General features: G+C 51.7%; 1 protein-coding gene across 3 annotated transcripts in view; it reads left to right on the forward strand.

Annotated features, from left to right (window-relative positions):
- Positions 1 to 18,100, forward strand: part of PPM1F (protein phosphatase, Mg2+/Mn2+ dependent 1F) — a 40,308-nt gene extending 22,208 nt beyond the window's left edge. For 2 of the 3 annotated variants that reach the window (XM_030336039.1, XM_030336038.2), the window contains exons 7-8: positions 2,418 to 2,511; positions 3,691 to 7,863. In XM_030336039.1, coding sequence (XP_030191899.1) covers positions 2,418 to 2,511; positions 3,691 to 4,043 — 447 coding nt within the window. In that variant the 3' untranslated portion in view covers positions 4,044 to 7,863. Of the gene's footprint in view, positions 1 to 2,417; positions 2,512 to 3,690; positions 7,864 to 17,926 lie in introns of those variants that run through there. The other variant, XM_030336041.2, reaches the window with a different exon arrangement.
- The last annotated feature ends 250 nt before the right edge of the window (positions 18,101 to 18,350 follow it).

Genomic DNA, 18,350 nt, shown 5'->3' on the forward strand with positions numbered 1-18,350 from the left:
TGAAATGCTGCCTAAGTGAGGACTAGCTGCAAGCCTCTGCTCGGGGTGCCTTGCCTGCTCCTGCCCACCCTCATCCCTACAAGCTTGGCATCCTGTGCCTCCTCTGCAGCCCGGTGAGGACTTTTCTGGCAGTGTCTCCCCAGCACTGCCTGAGCCCTGCAGAATGACACCACAGCAAAGATCACAGACTGACAGCCATGCTCAGTCCTGGCTCCACCCTTTCCAAGCCTTGAGTGCCTTGTCTGTGAAATGGGGTTCCCAGGAGATAAGAATGGGGTGTCCTGGTGCACATGGGGTGCTGGGACCACAGCCGGCATGGGAGAAGCCTGCCAAAGTGTCTGTTCTTTCATTGATCTGCACCCTACATGGCTACAGAGACTAGATTCCAGGGCCCTCTTGGCCCCTGCCAGCCCCTCCCAGCTAATGAGCCCTGTGATCCCAAGCTTAGCCTGTCACCCACACCCTTTGAGAAGTCATCAAAGACTGGCTCAAAGGTCTCCCATGAAAAATAACCACCATCACACTGGTCACGAGAGTGGGAAACTAGTAACAACCTAGTGAGCCACAGTGAAGGGCAATAAGGGTCTGGCAGCTGCTGAAACCGGCTCTGAGGCACATGTGGGGACCACATGGCACTCTGCCTTGTTCTGCTGCTGTCTGGTCAGAGCCTTGCTGCCACTGGATTCAGTTCAGGCCAACAAACAGTTAGCACCTACTGTGCACAGGACACTTTGCTGAGGCAATGAGCCTTCCAGCACCTCTCAGACTAACGGGCAGCTGCAAGCCACAGTACTTGGGCAAAGTGTTGGGAGATGTGGAAGAGGGAAATGAGCAGGAAGGAGGCATACAGCCCAATCCTGATGGCAGGTGGGACCCCAGCAGGCCAGGGGTGGAGTCCAGGAGGAAAGGGCAGGTTTAGCCAGGACCAGCCACTGAGAGACCGAGGGCTCCTGCTCCTGTGTCAGGAGGAACTTCACAAGGAATTACTAGAAGCTTCTAGAATGGTCAGACCACCAGAGGGCAAGGTGAGAGCTGGGTCACAAAAGAGGCTGCTGCAGTCACCTGTCCAGCTATGGGGAGGAGGACCTGCCTGGCAAGGCAGCATCAGGAGGGATGGAGAAGAATCCAGGCTTTTGAGGATGGGGAAAGGGCCTTACACTTCTAAGAGGTTGGTGATGCCATTAGCCAGGGGCGCTGGGGGCCAGGGAAGACAGGGTGGGGTGTTCCCTGTGAGTGCAGAGTCTGGAGGGGCGGGTAGGATATCCTGTGATGACAGGCAGGACCGGGGACATGGGCCTGGGGGGCTGCATGCTCACAGAGCTGAGACATGTGTGAGAGCGAGCATGTGGCAGGAGAGTGGGCCTATCCTGTCAGAAGTAGGGAGGTGGGGAGCACAGCAGAGGGGAAACCCAGCAGGAGAGCCTAGGGGTGGCCGAAGCGCAGTGCAGGGCACGATACCTCTGCAGCTGACCTCAGTGCCAGCCGAGCCCAGGAGGAACTGACCACTGCCTGGGCAATGTGCAGGTGAGCGAGACCACTCAGTCAGGGGGCAGAAGGGAGGCCAGAGGGCCATGAGGGGAAATGGCTGGACAGGGCAGCCTCACGGAAGTGGGGGCCCAGCTGTGCAGAGCCTTGTATTCCAGGTCGAGTGGGAAATGGCCGTTGATGGGAACCCACTTGGCCACCGGCTCTGGGCTCAACTTTGGAGAAGCTGTTCAGGCTGGTGGAGAGGATAAGGTAGGAGGACAGCTGAGGGGCCTGGTTCAGGTTTCATCCAATCCTGCCAGGTGGCCATGTGTAGCACAGGCTTGGGCTCGTCCCAGCAGCTTGCAAGGAAGAAAGTATTCCCAAGTGAAAGGTGAGACAGCTGGGGGGGGAGGGTCGGGGGGTCGGTGACTATGGATGGTCTGGCTGTGTTCACCCTATAACTGAGGTAGCCCTTGCTGCAACTGAAGGACGTCTAGGTTATTCATGGTTTCCTGCAGTTCCACTAATGCCTCATCTGGGCATTGTTTGAGAATCGCAGCCCCCAGCACTTAGAAACCAGCTCAGCTCAGGGCACTTGGGTGGCTCAGTCAGTTTAGCATCTGACTTTGGCTCGGGTTATCATTTCACGGTTCTTGGCTTTGAGCCCCGCATTGGGTTCTGTGCTGACAGCTGGGAGCCTGGAGCCTGCTTCAGATTCTGTGTCTCCCTCTCTCTGCCTCTCTCCTCTGCTTGCGCTCGCTCTGTCTGTCTGTCTGTCTCTCTCTGTCTCTCTCTCTCTCTCTCCCTCCCCCTCCCTCTCTCTCTCTCTCTCTCTCAAAAATAAATAAACATTAAAAAAGAAGAAACCAGTTCAGCTCCACTCAGGCAGCAGCACTTGGCACCCTTCCCCACGGGTGCACCCCAGCCCCCACTCTGGCTGTCCCCCACAGGATGAGAAGGAGCGTATTGAAGCGCTGGGCGGCTTTGTGTCTCACATGGACTGCTGGAGAGTCAACGGGACCCTGGCCGTGTCTAGAGCCATCGGTAAGGAGACGGGAGACAGGGGGCAGGAGACAAAGGCCTCATGCGTGAGGCCCAGAGGCTCACATAGCTGTTGGGGACAGCAGCATCCTGTGCTGATAAAGCACCTGTGGTCTGTGGGGCCGTGGAATCAGACTGAGGAGCCTCTGGTAAATTGAGAGAGTGCAGGTGCAGACACCTTAGAAACTTCTAGCTCACACAAATAATCACAGAAGTTAACCCTTACGTGATTATCTCCTCATTAAAACAGTTCCCCAGAAAAACCTACCAGGAGGTCCTTGGTTAACTACTGTATGTGCTGAAAGGTCATAAATGAGGACCTTTAAAATAAATTGTCCTCCCCTCCCCCATTCATGCTGATGATTCCTTTTTCTATCTTTAAAAAAAAAAGAAAAGCAGCCCCCTCTCCCCACAATCCTGTTTTCTCAGCATCCTACAGCTGCTGGGCCTCACTCTGGGCTCCGCAGCCACACTGCTGCCCCCAGGTACCTAGGCAACACTCCATTCCTGCTAACCCCCTCGAGGTGACATGTCTCCTCCCAGCCTCCGGACACACGCCATCCTATCCTTAAGGCCGCCTGCAGTGCCTGCCTTATAGCCCTTCCCCCTGCTGCTGCTGCCTATTGGGTCTCTGGCACATCGGGTGCGGAGGCAGCAGGATGGGCTTCTCCAAAAGTGGAAGCTCCTTAAAAGGAGGGGGACACCCTAGGCAGTTCTGTGTCAGTGGTGTGGTCTGGTGCACACCCCTGGGCAGGAGCAGAAGGAGGGGAATCAGTGGTTCTGGGCAGTTTGTGAGGAGGGGGAGGTGGTTTCGAGTCGCACTTTAAAGGTAAAGCCACCAGGACTTGCTAACGAATTGGATGTGGGCCCTCAGGGAGAGGGACCTGGGGGAAAGGGAACCTGCAGACCTGAGTATAAGGGAGGAAAAGTGAGGTCCTTTACCTCAGTCATCCCCTCTCTCGGGCCCGGCTCCACTGGAAGTGAAAAGGCTGTTTTGTAGAGCTGACCTCGGGTCTGGCTGGGTTCTAACTCTGCACCCAATAGGTCTGCCACATTGCCCTTAGCACCACATGAAACTATCCAATTTCACTGGTGAACACGGGCGTCGGAAGAGGGTGGCCACAGTGAGGCCCCGGGCCTGGCTGGACTTGGCAACAGGAGGCCTTTCTCTCCTGTGCCCAGGGGACGTCTTTCAGAAGCCCTACGTGTCAGGAGAGGCCGACTCAGCCTCCCGGGAGCTGACAGGCTCTGAGGACTACCTGCTGCTGGCCTGTGATGGCTTCTTCGATGTCGTCCCCCACCAGGAGGTCGCGGGCCTTGTCCAGAGCCACTTGGTCAGGGAGCAGGGCAGCGGGCTGCAGGTTGCTGAGGAGCTGGTGGCTGCAGCCCGGGAGCGGGGCTCCCACGATAACATCACAGTCATGGTGGTCTTCCTCAGGGACCCCCAAGACCTGCTGAAGGGCAGGGCCCAGGGGGTAGGAGACGTGCCCACTGGCCTCGCAGAGCCAGGGACCGATGCTCCACAGAGACGCTAGGAGGTGCAGGCTCCCTGCCCCTACCCCGTAACCCTCCCCCTCAGATGCCTTAGGACCCGACAGGTGATGGTGGACAGTGGGTGCCACCCTCACAGTGCTTTCCCAGGGCCCCAAGTCTCCCGTGCTGCTTGCATTGGCCCATCCTGGTGGCTGTGGAACTGGACTGGGTGGTGGGGGATGTGCGCTGCTCGGACAGGCAGTGGGATGGCCTTGTTCTCTGAAGGAGGCCTAGGGAAGAGACCTCACCAAAGAAAAGACAACCCAAGAAGTGGAGCAGCTCTTGCTCCCAGCCCCATCAGGTAGGGGGCTCAGGTGGGGACCACAGCCAGACCAAAGATGCTGGGCATGTGCATGGGGCAGCAGGATGCTGCATGAGTCCCCAGGCAGACCCAGAGCCACGGACATTTCCAAGTGCGACCTGGGTGTCCAGCACAGGTTTCTCACTTGCTCCTCACTGGCCGCCACTGGGAGGCTCGTCTCCACTGACGCACCTGGCCTCCCGAGCCAGCTTCCCAAATTGGGGAGAACGGAGCACCAGGGACCTGGTCTGCAGTGAATGCTCACAGCCCCCAGCCTCCCTGGTTCCCTCCCGTCCCGCACACACCCAGTGAGAGGAAGGTCAGAATGACAATGAGGTGTGTGTCTTCAGTTTGTGGTCTTTTTTTTTTTTTTCCAGGACAGTCGAACTCAGAAGCAGTATTTCAGGTTTTTGTCTTTGTTTTGTCAGTGCCAAGGTGACCTGTTGTGTCATGTAACTTAAGCAGAGCTTAGCATTTATTTTATTCTTGGAAACCTTAAGTATTGATTTTTTTTTTTTTGGAAGAAACTTCTTTTGCAGTATTACTGAATTTTTTTTCCTAAATCAGGATTGAAGCAAACACTTTTCCAGGTGGTGTTAATAAGCCATTCAAGTGCCTTAAACAGCTTTAGGTGAGGCTAGAACCGCCGGGCCTGGGATGGATTCTACTAGGCATGTTTAAGTTTTTACAAGAGCAGGATTTATTTTGTTATAGTGGCATGATTTCAGCTAGAATTCTTCCCACTCCACCTCCTTTCTGCCCCTTTGTGATGCGATTTGCTGCTGACAGTCAGCAAAGCAGCTGAAAGAGCATGAGCTATGCTGCACAGCCTGGGCCAGACCTAGGGGCTCTGGGAGTTCAGGGTGACCATGGCACCTCCCCCAGCCTCCCTACGCACCTCAGTCCTGCTGCCCATGTCTCTGGCTGGTCCCCAGGCTGAGGAACTGAGCTCCATGAGCAGGCTTCTCATTTGACTGGAATGTCCTAGAACGTCTCGTGTTGGTAATCGAATTGGTTTCCTTGGGAAACACACTTACGAGGCCTTGGCAAGTCTCGAGGCAGCCTGGGGGGTTCTGGCTCTGTTTGGAGTCTGTCCATCCACCTGCCCCACAGCTCCCCAAACCCCTCCTCCTGTTTCTTGCCCACCATGGCGGCGCCCTCTGTTACCTTGCTTTGCCCACAGCCTGACCACCTGGGGGAGAGCTCTACGTTCCCTAGCATGCCCTGGGCAGGTGAGGCTCAGAAGCCACGAAGCTTGGGTGACTCAGGCTACTCACATCCAGTGAGGCAGATATAGCATGTGTGTTGAGCTAGAAGTGGCAGGGCTGGGTGAAGAGTCCGGCAGAGAGGGGTCTCTGTGGGAGGACCCAGGCCTACAGGTCTGGGAAGAGCAGTGGGTGGCTTTGGAGGCTCGTGGAGAACGTCACTGGGAGGTGGGCAGCAGGAGGAAGCTTGGCACTGTGTCCCCCAGGCCAGAATCCACCTGCAGTAGCAAGGCTCCAGGAAGGTGGGAGCTGGGAGAGCCTTGGCGGCACTCATCAGCCCGGGGAAGGGCAGACTTGGTAAGAGCCACCCCCCTGAGGCCCGAGGGCTGTGCAGCAGGGAGGGTGGGAGCCAGCTCTGGGCAGGCAGGGGGGCAATGGGGGATGCCGCCCACAGGCTCAGCACTCACCCCTACTCTCACCGCAGGGATGAAGAAGCCAAGATGATGTGGTCAGTGCCATGCTCAAGGGCTCGTGACAGAAAAAGTATCTTAAATGTGGTCACCGCAGTTCAGAGAAGGTTTGGTGGGAGCCAACAATGACCTGGTATTGCCGCACTTAATCTGAAGGCCCTGCTGCCTTCTGGGGGCCAGAAGCCCCCTCTTTGGCCCTTCCCAGCGCAGGGCCGGCAAGAGGTGGCATGTGGCCCCTACCAGCCTGGCTGCCCCTGAGCATGACCTTAACAGAGGAAAGAGGTGTGGGCTTGTTTTTGTCATTTCTTTGCTAATCTTATTCTGGGATTGCCATCAAGAGTGGGGTTTCACCTTTGGAGTCTGGACTCCCCACGTGGTGGTCTGATTCCTGCCCAGACTCAAGGCTCCACCGGGAGATCTCTCCAGGCTCGTCCCAGTGCCCACCCCTCTCGTCTGTGAGAGGCCCTTGCCATCTGGTGCTGCTCAGCCTTGCCTTGAGGCGGAGGGAGCCCTTGTTCCCACTGTGCAGATGCTGGCTTTGTGCAAGCACCTAGGCATAGAGGTCTCTTCCCTCTTGACCAGGGAGGACTGGGAGCCACTGGGCATCTTCAGCCTCTGAAAGTCCTGACCCACCTCCTTGTCAGGCCACAGTCCCAAGAAGGCCTCTAGCCAGGACCCCAAGTCTAGAAGCCTCAGTCCCCTTCTCAAATCCCCACTTTGTCACTAGCTCATTATATGAGCTGAGCAAGTCGTTGAGCCTCCTTGGGCCCCCTTTTCTCCTTTATAGGACACAGGGTTGCACGGAATCTGTGCAGCAGATCTTGGAATTTTGGAGGTTTGGGGCCCATCGAGGGCAAGCCTGGCACATCCTGGAGAGCTGCTGCCAGTGCTAAGGGAACTCTCCCCCTCTGCTAGCGGGAGGGGTGGTTAAGTATCATTAGTGTTTATTCTTACAATTAAGTGGGTTGGAAAGGAATGGAGCTACAGTTGCTAGCCGTATATGGAACACAGAAGCTGGAGAGAGGGAGCCCTGCTTTTACAGGTAGAGCTGATCCCAAGCCAGCAGGAGGAGGAGAGGCAGACAGGCTCAGCTGCCTCCCTCTGCAGGTGTGAGGCTGAAGGGCAGGGCACAGCCAGGGTCTCCCTTGCCTTTTAGTCAAGCTCCCAACCTGCTGAAATCCAGAGGCAGATGCATGGCCTCCCTGACCCAGCTTGTCCTCAGCATCCAGGACTAGGAAAGGGGTGTGCTTTACTGGGGACAGTGATGGGGGCAGGCCTCACTGGGGAAGCACAGGCCCTCTGAGGTCCTGAGCCAGCCTTTGGCCACAGTCCTATCTCCCCCTACCCTTTGAAACCAGCATGTGGCCCTCGTCCCTACCCCTATAATGCCAGTTCTGAGTTCCGGCTTGGGTGTCTGGCCACCTCAGCAGTAGTCCCAGGGCTTGGGTCACAGCTCTGGCAGTTCCTAGGCCTGGCCCCGACAAGAGCCAAATGGGCACCTTAAGGGCCTGTGCAAAATAAGCTGTTTTTGGTTTAATTCTGCCTGTAGCCCAAAGGAGGCAGCCCCAGGAGGCCCACGCTTTTCGCCGAGGCTCCACAGCTTTGCCAAATGCGCCGAGCTTTGCCATTCACATGCCATGCCAGCCTTGCCAAGGGTTTATTTGTGCGCGTCTCAGCAGGGCTCCTGGGAGAGGTGTTCTCTGCAAGGCGCATCTTGTTCCAAGATGGGACTACTATTTCCCCTGTGTGCAGGGGCAAGTCCCAGGAGAAGAGGGCCAGAAACACAGTCTCTTCCCAGGGGTCACTGTGCTCAAGTGTCAATAAACCACGAGTTTTGAAACCCTGTCACCTGAGTCCTGCCTTCTTTTCTCACCTCTCAGCAGCTGGTGCCTGAGTGTCCAGAGTATGTTTAGGAGCTGCTGGGGTGCTGAGAGACCATCTACCAGTCTCCCCACAAAGCCAGCAGACTAATTCAGGAGAAAGCCCTGCTAGCCCACGCCCCCCCCCCCTCACAGGGGACCTCACACGATTGGGGAGCCCCCAGATGCCTGAAGTGGCCCAGGGACACTGAGGATGAGGACCCCCCTGTGAAAACACTCAGAAGGGAGAAAGCAGGTCAGCATCTGCCAGGTCTCTTGTGCTCCTGGCTGAACTCAGACCCCCAAGGAATAGGAAAACATTCCAAAATGCCTCCATGCAGCCACTGCTGAGCCATGGCCCCAAAATGCTGCCTGAACTCCCCAAAATGTGAGAGGGCACTTGTGCTTCGGGGTTAGTTGGGGCCAACTAGCTGGATTGCTGTATCCCTTCCTCCCCTCCAGCCTGGCCTTGGATGCCGAGCCTTTGTCCCCATTTAGGCCTTGCCAGACTAGCTTCTAGTCCCTTCCCAAATCACCCTGAGAGCTTTCCGTCCCCCTCCGGCTCCCAGCCTCATTGCAAGGGAGGCAGCTTTATCTGTCTCAGTCATGTCACTGAGAGGGGGCTGGGGCTCCCAACCAGGCCCTGAGCCCCACCCCCCAGCCCCACCTACTCATCCATCTGTCTTCCCCCTGCCCGGTCCCCTCCGCCTCCTTGGAAGCTCCCTGCAGAATCTGCCCAGCAGAACCTCGTTCTTAAGTATATGCTGTCTTGATTGTTCACAAACAAATTGCTTCACGATTCTATATCTCATTGCTATAGCCAGATGGTGGCTCTACACCACCCCCCACCCCACTGTCACTGAGCTTGGGGGGCCTGGGATAGCACCCTCTCTGGAGCCACAGGGTAGTGGTGGGGGAGACCTGAAGGACTGGGCACCAGGCAGGCATGGATTGAACGGCCTCTGGGGCAGCTGGGTGTCATTCACCTGCCAGACCAGGCCATCATGGTGGCAGGTAGGGGCTGGGGATATCAGCCAGGCTCTCTGCCAGCAGGGAGACAGACCTATACCCAGAAGCCAACTCTGGCACAGACAACTGTCTGCCTCCAGGAACGATGAGAGCAAGGTGGTCAAGACTGGGTCTTGTGCCCAGCGGGTAGAGGCCTCAACCTGGAGAAGCAAGTCCAACAGCCAGCAGAGCCAGGGAGACAGAAACTGGAAGCCATCTAGGAGGGCTGATGACTACCTTGCCCCCAGAGTTCCCCTTAGAGGGTCCCAGAACTCCTAGCTACTTCCTTCTGGTCCCACATGGCCCTCCCATTCTCACCAGGCTGGACTGGGGCAGAGAAAGCTAAACCAATCGAGGTCAGGGTGTCAGGCTCACACTCAAAGCCACACTTCATCTTGGGTCTGCTTCTGGGGACTTGGGCCAAAGAAGTCCCAGACATCTGCATGTCCAAGGCCAAGCAGTGGGTATAACCTCAGAGCAGCCCTGGGATTGCTCCAACCTGGGCAGACAGTCTGGGACAAATGCCAGCTCTGGCCACAGCGCAGGGGGCTGTGGTGGCCCCACTGCCCATCCCAGGCAGGCCCCTTAGTCATTATGGCTGTGGCATCAGAGACCACCTCCCCCCCCACCTCCTCTTCCCTCTCTTCCTCCCCCTCCCCTGTTCCTTCCTGAAATTATAAAAGTAATATGACAACATGACAAAACTTGGGAAAAAAAAGAGATATAACAAGATAACCAAGGTAAGAAACGTTTAGAACTGCAGCTTAGAAAAGAAAACCTCCTGAAAGGAAAGGCACCTTTTTGCCCAGAGAGACGAAAACAATATAGAGTCACTGGAGATGAAACAGATAAAATCCAAGAGCTATAAATCTTAGAGTCCAAGCTGTACGTACACATGATGCAACATGGGACATTTAATGTCTGTTTGCAGCATTTTGTTCTCCGTGAGCCGAGGCCTCACTTCGTGAAGCTGTTTCTCGGCAGCTTCTTCTAACGTTTGGGAGGCCTGGGCCCCAGCCAGCGACATTCCCTTTAATGGCAGCCTCTCCTCAGCCTCGGGGCTCAGCCAGGGTGCCACACACAGGCCACCGCGTGCTGTCCATCTCTCCATGCCTGATCCTGACAGTGCAGCATGCCCAGGTGGGTCATTCCCTGTTCAAAATAAGGAGTATTCAACATAAACACCTTGAGAATCAGTGTCAAAGATTTACCACATATGCATATCTCCCCACACACCATTACACTGTTCATCTGGGCTTTTTATGAAAATGGGACATTGCTGTACACATTCTTCACATTTTTGTCACTCAGCATTGTTTCTCCGATTTCATCCATGCTGTGTGGTTCTCTGGCCTTTTGCAGAAACAGCTGCTATGAACATTCTCAGTGGGCCTCCTAGTACCCATATGCAAGAGTTGCTCTAGGGCATATACCCAGGAGTGAAACCATTGGGTAGGACTGGCCACAGAATTTGCAGGACCCAGTGCAAATCAAAACACAGACCCCTTGATAAATTATTAGGAATTTCAACACAGAGGCAGTAGAGCAGTAAGGCAGGTGTGGCCCATGTGATTACACATGCGTGTGGCCAGGAGGCCACTCTGCCACTGCCTCTTCACCCACCCAAAAGGCTCATGACAAGGGCTTGTGCCATACAGATGGCAATACACTGAGGGTCCGCTGTTCCACATCCTCACCAGCACTTCCTTGTTTCCATCAGAGTTTTTAATTTTTGTCAGTGGTACATGAAATGGCATCTCCTTGTGGTTTCAGATTGCATTTCCTTGGTTACCCGAGAGGGTGAGCAACTTATGTGTGTATTGACGGGTGACTTTTTAAAATTATTTTTTGTTTATTTGGGGGGTGGGGGTGCAGAGAGAGACACACACACACAATCCTAAGCAGGCTCCGGGCTCCGAGCTGTCAGCACAGAGCCTGATGTGGGGCTCAAACCCACCAACCATGAGATCATGACCTGAGCCAAAGTCAGGAGTTCCTGGGTGACTTTTTTTTTTTAAGGAACAAGGGACAGAGTTGTTGCCTTGTTCTGTTCTCGCCCCTCAGTGACCACACGGCTTGGGTAGGGTACTCCCCTTCCTGGGGATTTCTTTTTCTTACCTGAGCAACAGAGATGCTGCTTTGCAGTTCTGCCATTAGATACAATCCTTAAGTCAGGAGCTGTATTCTCTTCATCTTTGTATCTTCGGCTCAAGGCCTGGCCCCAGGATGGTGTTACAGGCTGTCACTTCTGCTGAATGAAGGCTAAAATTCACCGGGTAGTTCTGTAATATCAACAAAGGCAGACAGGTGAGGGAGCCTCCCTCTGGAAGCAAGAGGGGCAAGCAGAGGGGCAGAAAGCAGAGACCTGGTTCAAAGCCAGCCTCTGCCAGTCTCTGCAACCAAGGGAACATCACTTCTCTGAGCCTCTGTTTCCTCACCTGCAAATCGGGATGATGACAGATCCCTCCTAGGGTTGCAGTGAGGATTGATTTAGATGGTGGAATCAGTGGTTACTCTTTTCACCTCACCCCTGGAGTTCTAGGATGCATCCCCCACACCCGACCTGCAGGGGTCGCTCTTCTCTCTGGGCACCAGATCTTTCTTCTGTCAACGAGGGGAGTGGGCCATCATTGATTCCCCACCAATGGGCCACTGAGTTACAGAGGCAGAGGTTCAAAGTTGGAAAGTAAATCTGACCAAGCTAGAGCTCCAGCTGAGATGGGTCAACATGTGCCCCCTTGTTTTGGACTGACATACAATTTATAACAACAAAGCCTTTCAGTGTTGACCATCTGAGACCTGTGTGTGATAAGCTTAGGGGAAGGTCGTGATATATTGCTGGAAACTTCGATGTCCCTTCTCATCCCCCATTCACTGGTGCCCTAACACATGTGTCCTTCCACTGAGCTGCTGAGCAATCCATGGAGAGCAAATACAGGATTGCCAGTGCACCCCACCTGTGCCGAGTGACCACTGGTGGGCAAGGACTGGGTCTCGGGCTGCTCCTAGACACTGTCCTGGAAAGTCTCCTGGATACTTCTGACTCAGTGTGTCCAAAACTCACCACACTCTCCACAAGCTCCAGCTCATCTTAGGGATTGGTGTCACCATCCTCCACCCTGGTGCCCACAGCAGAACCCAGGAACCACCTCCACCCACCTCCCCCCACCCTGCCAACCCCTCCTCCCCTCTGGTGGCTCTGAGGGGAGCCATGTAAGGAGGTACATGTAATCTATTATCCACAAGGTGACACCTCTGAGAGTGAGCGAGGGCCCAATTAATGATTGAACTGGGACAACAGCAAACACTTGGATGTCTGGGTGCATAACTGTGTATAAAAGTAGGCGTGGACAATGAGTAATGTAATTACCAGGGCACTGCTGCTGTAGCCAACGATGGAACACAGCCTAGATCTCCACCAGCTGGAGTTGTTCATAGGGTGCAATCTTACTCAGCATTTGAAATGCTGCTCCTGGATTTTAGGAGGCTTAAACAGAAAGAAAAAAAAAGGAAATTTAAATAATTAGAAAAATATGAAAATTAGGAGAAACTCTTGAGAAAAATGTAAAATGACAAAAGCAAAATACAAAGCATATGAAAGTATGTGCTAACTACGTACATAACTGTATAAATATACAAAGAAATGTGTATATTCTACACACATATAGAAAAGGGTCCAGGGACAGCTCAGTCAGTACAGCATGCAACTCTTGATCTCCGGGTTGTGAGTTCAAGCCCTGCCTTGGGCATAGAGCTTACTTACTTAATTAATAGGACCCAAAGGAACTACCACAATTGGAATCATAATTACCTCTGGGTGATTGGATTTCTATTTTGATTTTGTAGTACTATTTTTGTATTTTCCAAATTTTTGGTAAGAATGTTTTACTTAAAAAAAATTTTTTTAATCTTTATTTATTTTTGACAGAGAGGGACAGAGTGCAAGTGGGGGAGGGTCAGAGAGAGAGGGAGACCCAGAATTAGGAGTAGGCTCCAGGCTCTGAGGTGTCAGCACAGAGCCTGATCTATGTGGGGCTCAAACTCACAAACCACGAGATCATGACCTAAGCTGAAGTCTGACGCTTAACCAACTGAGTCACTCAGGTGCCCCATGAATGTTTTACTTTTAAGATCAGAAGGAAAAAAAGGTTTTTAAAAATTTTTTTAATTTATTTTCAGAGAGAGAGATTGAGCAAGAGTGGGGGAGGTATAGGGAGAGGGGGAAAGAGAATCCCAAGCACTGACAGTGCAGAGCCTGACTCGGAGCTTGATCCCACACAGGGCTCGATTCCATGAACCGTGAGATGATGACCTGAGCCGAAATCAAGAGTTGGACACTCAACGGACTAAGCCACCCAGGTGCCCTGGAAAAAAAATATATTTAATATTACTTAAAGACACCAAAACAGTTCATTTCTTCACAAGTGCTTCCTGAGCCCACTGGTCTAGACTTTCCAGGATCCGGGGACAGAGGCCCTTTCTCTGGGGTGCCACCTTGATAAAAAGAAAAAGGCTCAGGCCAGGCTCTGGGTTCCCCAGGGGCAGTGTGGTTGGGGGAATGGAGAAAGCTGAGAAGGCAGGCCTCCCTGGAAGGGAAGAGTGGGCATCAGGGCTGTGGGTGGAGTTGTAAAGTGGCCACAGGTGTTGGTGATCAATACCATTCAGTAGGCCAGTGGCCAAGGGTACAGTGGTGGTTAGACCGTGGTCTGTGCTGAGAGATGACCACTGGGCCAGGAGAGCCAAAAGGAACCTGAGTGAGCAAGCCCTTGAGGAGCTGGGGAGGGAGTTAGCACTTCCTGAGGGTCCTGAGCTTGGGACGCTGTGCATGCCTCATTCAGTTATAATTGAGGCCCTGAAGGTCTTTGCCATCCCTGCCTAGAGGCTCAGTGCAGCCAACCCAAGGTCATTGCCAGTGTGCAGCAGAACTCAGGTTGCCTTCTCCTAGAATCAGCACCGGGCTCCCCACCTCTGGTCATCACCTGCTGTGGCTGTGCCGAGGGAAACTGCGGGATAGCGTGTGGTGTGGTGTGTTAGAAAGACAGCGCGCTGTGTAGCTGCCCATGTGGCTGAGTCAGAATAGAATAAATCTGTTAGAATTCTGCGTATGCTGGTAATTACTCTCAAACATGCTTTACCGAAATTTCTCCTCTCAAGAGCTGACCGGTTGCTTCATTTAGAAGATAAATACAGAGTCAGCAGGGGTGGAAGAGTAGGAGGCCTGTGCTCCCACCCCCACCCCGGTGTGGCTGGAGAAGAGGGTGTGGTGTGAGCAGATCCTTGGCGGACTAGGGGCCTCCAGTGCGGCACGGAGGTTTCTCTATTCTTCAGTAGTAACAAGCCCTCAATTGTCTCTGAGGGTGGGGGCGGGGCAGTAATTGCATTCACATTTTAGCCACCTCTCTGTGGTGGGTGGAACTGCCTGAGTTGATGTGTGTGACCGCTTTGCAAACGGTCCTTGAGACCATGCTGTGCTTGCCCCGCGTGCAAACGTACTGCACATGTAAATAGGGCAATCTGAGTTTGATAAAGGGATTATTTACCAAAGTGTGGGAAAGGTGTGGGGAAACCGGAAAGCACAGAGTGGCGGCGGGGCGCCAGCTAGCGCAGGGGCTGTCGCCCTTTCTGGGCCTGGAGGGATGAGAGGAGGAGCTGTGTGGAGAGCGCCCCCTGCAGGAGCTGTGAGGAGAAGGGCCAGCCTGGTGCAACCCTGTCGAGGAGCTAGGGAGTAAACACCCAGAACTCAATTCTTCTTCCTCTTCCAAATTCCAGCGTCCCCTGACCAAACTCAGGCAAAAACCTGCCTGCGGATGCCCAACAGGTTCCAAGGGAGACGGGCAGTGGTTATGAAGGGCATCCGGCACCAATTAAAACATACCTTAAAAACACAGTTACCCTCAAAAGTTACCCTTAAAAACATACTCTGTAGGTAAAAGGATAAATTATTGTACATTCTTTTAATGGATTCCAATGTGTCAGTTTAAAAGATTGTGGAAGATTTCTTATGCTCAGACCAAGAAAACAAGCAATGAAAATATATCAAACTATCCTACATCAATATTTAAAACTGTATAAATATACATGAGTGTGCTCTTTTAAACATTTTTTTAACGTTTATTCATTTTTGAGAGAGTGTGAAGGGGGAGGGGCAGAGAGAGAGACAGAATCTGAAGCAGGCTCCAGGCTCTGAGCTGCCAGCACAGAGCCCGATGTGGGGCTCAAACCCACAAATTGTGAGACCATGACCTGAGCCTAAGTTGGGCACTTAACCAACTGAGCCACCCAGGTGCCCCAACATGAGTGTGCTCTTATAAGCACAGAAAAGAAGTCTGGTTACCTCTTGGAGGTGGAGTGCAGGCGGGTAGCTATAAACCTTCATGCCTTGCTTTACATGCTTTGCATTATTTGAATTCGTAAACATGAGTGTGAAATGTTTTTGTAATTTTAAAAAATCATAAAATAGAAAGAAAGGGAAGAAACTCTTGGAAGCCAGAAAGAGTGAATGGGCTGAAGAGGCTGAGGCAGGGAGAAACTGAGGGCCACTAGCCACAGAGAGGCCAGGCCAACAGTGGTCAGGACCAACTGAAGCAGTGGAAGTAGGGATGGAGTGGAAGGCTGGCTTGCAAAGTGCTTGAAACCCTCCTCCTCTTCCCTCTCCTCCCCCCCTCTCCCTTCCTTTCCCTTGGAGATGGCAACATGGCTGGAAGCCAAGGAGGCAGCTGGTATGGTTGGAAAATCAGTTACACACAAGGGGATTGAACAAATATATCGAGGATAATGGGAGCCAGGTTTTTCTCACTGTTGGAGGAGAATTACAAATGTGGAAAGGGGGCAGGCCTGAAGAACTGGAGCTATCAGGGTGAACTGTATGTGTGTGTATGTATTGTATATATGTATATACAATGTATTGTATGTATGTATTGTATATATTGTATATGTATATACAATGTATTGTATGTGTGTATTGTATGTATTGTGTGTATGTATTGTATATATGTATATACAAAAAATATGTATTATATATTGTATAATATACACATATATTTGTATATGCATATGTACGTATATGTATATATGTGTGTGTTTATGTGTGTGCATGTATAGATGGATAGATATACAAACACATATGTTTGTGTGTGCATACTTTTTCCCTAGCACTGCCCGCTGAGAAGGCCTAGATAGCAACAAGCACATCAGGCACCCAGATCTTGATTTCTAAACATTATCCTTCACCAAAACGAATTAGGACTCCCTTGGGGTGCCTGGGTGGCTCAGTCAGTTAAGCGTCTGACTTCAGCTTAGGTCATGATCTCACAGTTTGTGAGTTCAAGCCCCACATCAGGCTGTTAATGCAGAGCCTGCTTTGGATCCTCTGTCCCCTTCTCTCTCTGCCCCTCTCTGGCTCATGCTCTCTCTCTCTCAAAAATAAATAAACATTTAAAATTTTTTAAAAAGAAAAGGACTCCTTGAAGAAATAGTTGATTCCAGTGTCAGTGGGGCAACTGGAAAATAAAGTATTCAAAGAATAGTGACATGTCAAAAGGACAGTAAGGGGCTCCCACCCACCAAGTCTGGGACAATTAGAGCATCAAAATAAAAATGATAAGGGGGCACCTGGGTGGTTCAGTCAGTTGAGCATCCAACTCTTGATTTAGACTCAGGTCATGATCTCACAGTTGTGGGATCCAGCCCCGATTTGGGCTCCATGCTGAGCTTGGAGCCTGCTTGGGAGTCTCTCCCACTCTCTCTGCCCCTCCCCCACTCACACTCTCCTTGTCTCAAAACAAAAGAAATAAACCTTTATAAATAAACAAACAAACAAATAAATAAACATGATAATAACCAACTACAACCCACTGAATAACCTAGGAATCTATGAGTCATATTGATTAAGGAGAAGGAAAAGCTCTTCCTTACAGTACAAAGCCAACTAATAAAAGTAGAGGGAGTGATGGAAATAGAGAAACCATCATAATGATGGACTGATTCAGGCCGGAGACTTCATGGATGTTCTAAGGCTGGTAGGTCGAGGTTTGATGAGGAACAGAATATTGCAAAATATGGAGCGTATTTCCCAAAACTAAAATTGGTGTCAACAAAATCTCCCACCCTTCATGCTCTTCTGCCACACGCCCATCAAGAAGTGAATAGTTTCCCTCTCCCTGAGTCTGGCTGGAGCATTTTCACTCACAACCAACAGAACATGGCAGGAATGACACTGTAAATTCTAAGGCCAGACCAGAAGAACCCTGCAACTTTTATCCTTGTCTCTTAGAGCACTCTTTCTTGGAACGCTGCCTCTCAGAACCGCACAGTCATACTATGAAAAGCCCAAGCCACAACAAGAAGCCACACATTGGTGGCTCCACTGACAATAATCTCCAGTGAGCCTGTCAGTCACCCCAGCCCATCTTGGAAGTGGATCCTCCAGCCAGCAGCCATTTAAGACACTTCCAGCAGTTCAAGTCATTTCAGCTGAGGCCCCAGATCATGGAGGAGCAGAAATAAGCCAGACCTACCATGCCTTGTCTGAATTCCTGACCCACAGAATCCATAAGCATGATAAAGTGGTCTTTGCAATGGCACTAAATTTGGGGGTAGTTTATTAGGCAAATATAGACAACTGGAGAATTAGCATAGTCTCAGATATCTCCTCACAAAATACTTATCCAGCACAAAGAAGAAAATGATAGCTTTATGGAGGAGAAACCTGGCAGACAGCAATCTGACAATGGAATCATGGTTCCTATGACCGATCAAGGTTCCCATGATGATCCAGTCATCATCATGATATGCTGAGAACAACACAGTATCATTTCAGCAGTACTCTAACATGTCCTGGGGCTAGTCTCAAGGAAACTTTGAACAGACTCAGATTGAGACAGCATCAATTTATCCATGATATTTTTAGAGACTCACAAAAATATTTTAATCTTAATTTATTTTGAAATCAGAAGGAAAAATGTCAATAGTATGAATCCAGTCTGCATTATATTCATCTTTATACCAAAGCAATATAAAGTATATTTTAACTTTTTTATGCAGGAAGGAACCCACAAATGCAAAAGTGCCTAGGACCAACCAGAGTCATAATGCGTGCCTGGGTTGAGGACATCCTACAGAATGAAATGTGCCAGATGAGAGGGAATCAACACACTCCACCCTATCTCTCCCACTGAATGCAGATATCAAACTTGGAAAGAGGGGTGCCTGGGTGGCTCGGTTGGTTAAGTGCCCGACTTCAGCTCAGGTCATGATTTCACAGCTCGTGAATTCGAGCCCTGCGTGGGGCTTTGTGCTGACAGCTCAGAGCCTGGAACCTACTTCAGATTCTGTGTCTCCCTCCCTCTGCTTCTCCCCCGCTCATTCTCTCTCTCTCAAAAATAATAAATATTAAAAAAAAAAAAAACCTGGAGCAAAAAAGTAAACAATAATGGGCATACTGGGGAAGAATGCCAGAATTCAAAGT

Source organism: Lynx canadensis, chromosome D3, assembly GCF_007474595.2.
Source record: "Lynx canadensis isolate LIC74 chromosome D3, mLynCan4.pri.v2, whole genome shotgun sequence".
Lineage (NCBI taxonomy): Eukaryota > Metazoa > Chordata > Mammalia > Carnivora > Felidae > Lynx > Lynx canadensis.